The sequence below is a fragment of the Nothobranchius furzeri genome, chromosome 12, assembly GCF_043380555.1.
Source record: "Nothobranchius furzeri strain GRZ-AD chromosome 12, NfurGRZ-RIMD1, whole genome shotgun sequence".
Taxonomy (NCBI): Eukaryota; Metazoa; Chordata; class Actinopteri; order Cyprinodontiformes; family Nothobranchiidae; genus Nothobranchius; species Nothobranchius furzeri.
In genome coordinates, this window is record NC_091752.1 from 56,192,220 (window position 1) to 56,196,564 (window position 4,345).

Sequence of the window (4,345 nt, forward strand, 5' to 3'; positions counted from 1 at the left end):
AATAAAAAAAGAAAAACGCGAACATCCCAACAGTCCAGCTGTCTCCAACTGGAGTGACACAGATCTTTGAAAAGGAAAACAACAAGTCAGCTGCACGTTGGAAACTTCTGCAGGATCCAGATCTGAAGCTAAAACCGAGAAGCTCGGATCGATTCAGCCGTAAACAATCAAACTCCATTTCTGCTGAGTCAGACTGAACATGGCAGCGGCGAGTCAGATTATAAACTAAAACTTCAGACTGGAAATTAGAAACGGCGTGACTCGTTTATAAAGCTGCCTCCACCCGTCTGTCATCCTCTGAACTAAACCATCAGCCCTCTGAAGGCAGGTGATGAGGTTCACTTACACGTCAGACATGGCGTCGTCCGTCAGCGCGTCGCTGGACACCTCGCTGTCGTTGGTGCTGCTGGCGGGGGCGAACGAGCCCACGTGGCAGGGGGCGAGGGAGTCTCCTCTCTTGTATGATCTGTTGCAGCAACAACAGGCGGGTTAATAACGAAGCAGCGCCGTGAAATAACGCCATCAGCCGTAGAGGAGCTCATTTCGCTCATATCTGGAGTCTGAGGTGAGTTTTCTGCTGTTGCAGATGGAAAGGGATGAAACTTGTTGGATGTGACCAACAGGAAGCGTGATGGATACAGCCTCTCTGCATGCCCCTCACACACTCCCCGCTGTGTTTGCATCTCTGCCATGGTGCATGAGGTGGAAAGGGAGGGATGGTGTAACCCCCAACACACACATATGTGTGTGTCAGAGGAGGAAAGAAGGGGGAGAAAGGGAGGAGGGAGACCCAGCATGACTAAAGCTGCAGGGCCCCCAGCTCCAGCCTGACCTTCAGAGGAGCTCACAGTCAGGTATTTAACACAGCTGGCCTTGCATTCTTACCTCCCTGCACCCCCCCCCCCCACCCATCCTCTCTCTCTTCTCTCCCTTTCATTCTTAGCTGCAGCCATCCTCTCTCTCTCTCTCCCCCTCTCCGTCCTTCCTTTCCCTCCAGAAGCATGCCTCCTGGTTCCCCATCCCGTGGTTTTCAAAAGGAAGAAAAGATAAAAGTAGGGGGGGGGGGGGGACAAACAAGAAGAGAGGAAAGCAGATTGTGAGAGGGAGTGTTGACTCTGTACTGTAGCTGCATATGATCTGTTTGTTTTTAAGAGAAGAGGAGAGAAAAGGAGGAGAACTCGGTCATGATGAAGTGAAATACAAGGGATCGTCTTCCAGCTTGGCTCTGAAGCGCCATCATTTAGCAGCTCTACAGGATTTCATCAGTTAGACTCATATTTTGCACCAACATGCAGATTTGTTTAAATGGAAGTTGTGAGTGTGCACTTCGAAGAGCGGCTGCAGATCTGTCCCCCCAGTCGGAGGCTTGACAGCGCCGCGGTGCAAGAGGGAGACATAGCACAGCAATGTCATCATCTATTATTTGCTGGCTGGGGCCGGAGCCAGACCAGCTCTGTGAACTTTTCCTCTGGAAGACGATCCCTCATTCTGCGAAACCATTTCAAAGCTCCGGAAATCCAGGCGAGCGCCAGCAGAGGGCTGCTGCTGGAGAGGGGAGAGAGGGGCAGAGAGAGAGAGAAAGGAGGAGGAGATGCAGAGTTTCTGCAAACTCTGGAGAAAATGAACCCAATCGCACCATGATCTCTGCACCACAACATGGAAGCAGTAAAAGAAAATGCACTGCAGACATACCTGTATCCCCTCTCCATCATCTCCACGGCCCTCGGGGACATGGGAGCCCTGTGGCCCTTCAGTCCAACCAGAGCTTTGGCTTTGAAGTCACAACTCCACTCCTCCTCCTCGTTGAGCGTGGGCAAGTAAGCACACACAACCTTCAGGCTGCCCAGAGATCCCAAGCCGTGGTTCGGGCTCTCCCCCCCAGTCCTCACGTACTCCAGGTAAATGTCAGAGGTCAGAAACATCTGGTACGCCTTCTCCTCCATGTTGGTCTGGATCTCCGTCTGCGCCTGGTCAAACATGGCAGAGTCGATGTGCTGCTTCTTGATGCTATCCCGGATGAAGGTCTTGGTGGGCGGCTTCAGCTGCTTGGCCACCACGCTGTTGTTTTCGATGTAGCGCTTGTAGATGGCTTTGGCGACCCTCTGCGTTTTGGTGTCCTTCAGATCCATCTGCCTGAAGCCGTTGCAGGCGAACCAGAAGTCCAGCGCGTCCACGCATTTCTCCCGCTCCAGGAAGGTCCTGAACAGGAGCGCGCCGTCCTGGTCCCCGAGGAGCGAGTGCAGAGACTTGGTCCACCGGGACAGTGGCGAGTCCGGGGAGGCGCTGCCCTCCGGCTCCTCGGTCCTCCTCGCTGAGGACTCCGGAGAGCCGAGCAGGACGGGTTTGGGAGGGTCGAGGGGCTTCATCAGTTTGCAGGAGTAGCTGGGCGCATCGCCCTCCTCCCCGGGCACCGGGGGTCGAGGGGCATCTTCGCGGAAACTACTGGAGATCTGGTCCATAAGCGCCCGGCTCATGTCTCTGAAAGGCAGCAGGAGGAGAGAGAGAGAGAGGAGCCCGTGTGCTGATCACCTCCTCTTTCTGAGCTTCTACTGTAATCTCCTCACTCTCTTATGTCAGCGGAGGGGGCTTCTCTCCGGGCTGCCCGTCTTCTCTCTCTGAAACACAAAGTATTGATCTAATCACAACCAGATCCGCCCCAACTTCAAAGAGACAGCCAGACCCTCTGAATTTAACAGCGCGCGAGAGAAACGCTGCGGCTGCGTTACATAAACCGCAGGACGCGAACAGATCACCCATCCCGCTGATCCGCCTCAGCACCAGGACCCGATCCGAGTCCCCGCCACCCCGCCGGGATGCGGGATCGGCGTCCGGGAGTCGGAAAACGGGATCAAAACAGTGAATGGAGTTGCAGCTGGTGCTGTTCGGTGTGCAACTCGTGGTGAAAACACTCCACTGTGGCTGGAAATGCCACTTTTTAATCAATAACACGGTTCCAGCGCCCTGAAAACATCAGGGGAAATGCTCGTGTGGGATAAAAGTGGCCTAATGTGAACATAACAGACCTATTACAGCGCTGACTTTCAGCGAGTCATTTAAAATTCCTTTAAAAGCGAAAAAAACACCAGCAGTGTTTGAACATCCAGTTCCAAGTGCACCCAAGTCTCAGATCTGGTGGGGGAGGCATGGCTCAACAAGAAGTGAGTATTTTTAAGTGTGTTTTATGTAAAAAACTAACTTTAGAACCAAACAGGAGCGAACGGAGAATGAAGAGAGTGCCAGAAAGACCGCGCGCTGCGTCTTTTAGCCTTCAAACGCAAGAAAAGGGGTTTATTTCCCCCAGAACGTGACTTCAAAGGCGAGTCAACCACACATCAAAGAGAACTCCTCCAACGGGGGCGAGTTTGAGGAGGCTCGGAGTCTTCCAACTTACCATCGATCCACGAGTTTGTTCCTCCAATCTAACTCCCGGTGGTTATTTATCCACAAAAAGCGCGTGTAATCCACCTCTCTGGTCCCCAAAACGCGTCCAAATGCAATCAGTTCGGGTTGGAGTGGGAAAAATGCACACGAGGGGGAAAATCTCGCTTATCTCCCCCTTCCCTTTCCTCCTCCCCGTGCGTTTCAGGCTACCATGCCGCCACAGCAGGTCTCTCCTGTAGGCGACTCCAACACCAACTGAAGCGCGAGGCTGGAGCTGCTCACTTCAAAGTGACGAGCCGACTGCCTGGTCCTGACAGCTGCATAACAAACAACTCTCCCAGAATAACAATAATAATGCAAAACAGCCAAAATAGAGCCAGGGATTCGAGGATACGTCGCAGTCACACGTGATGACGCGTATTTTAAACGCAGTTGGATTTATTTTATGAATTTTAAGCGTTTACGCCGCGTTGTGTTCATTTTTTTCCCAGATCAAGAAGTTGCAGCTCCAGTGTGAGGACCTTATCAAAGACGGGCAATCTTCAGCCAACTCCCTGAGGGCTTAGAGCGTCTGCCGCCCCAGCAGCAGCATTATATCGTTACAGTCCGTTGCCACATGTACTTTAAAGGCTCTTTTCTCAAAAGACCACATTGTTGTTGTTTTTTAGATCAACCCACTGGAGTCCTGGGGCGCTCACAGCTTAAGGAGATATTTCGGATATTTTGAGGTTTTTTTTTTGTGTGAAAAAGTTTAAAGTAATTACTAACTTACTCGTTGTAGAAAACATCACGAACAGCCTCTGTTCATAGAAATAGATGTTAGAACAGAAGGACTGATGAGATAGTCCAACCATGACCAAAGTGCATTGCTGCCATCTTAAAACGGTTTAAATCTACTCAGATTCATAGTAGTTCGTGCAAGTATTTTATAAAATTTTGCATCAGATTTTGCTAGCCTGACCAG

General features: G+C 51.6%; 1 protein-coding gene across 1 annotated transcript in view; it reads right to left on the reverse strand.

Moving 5' to 3' along the window:
• Positions 1-4,126, reverse strand: part of LOC107376523 (axin-2) — a 13,286-nt gene extending 9,160 nt beyond the window's left edge. Inside the window, exons 1-3 of the mRNA XM_054750564.2 lie at positions 3,392-4,126; positions 1,693-2,615; positions 347-466 (exon numbers count right to left, since the gene is read on the reverse strand). Coding sequence (XP_054606539.2) covers positions 347-466; positions 1,693-2,474 — 902 coding nt within the window. The 5' untranslated portion in view covers positions 2,475-2,615; positions 3,392-4,126. The remainder of the gene's footprint in view (positions 1-346; positions 467-1,692; positions 2,616-3,391) is intronic.
• Between the last annotated feature and the right edge of the window lie 219 nt (positions 4,127-4,345).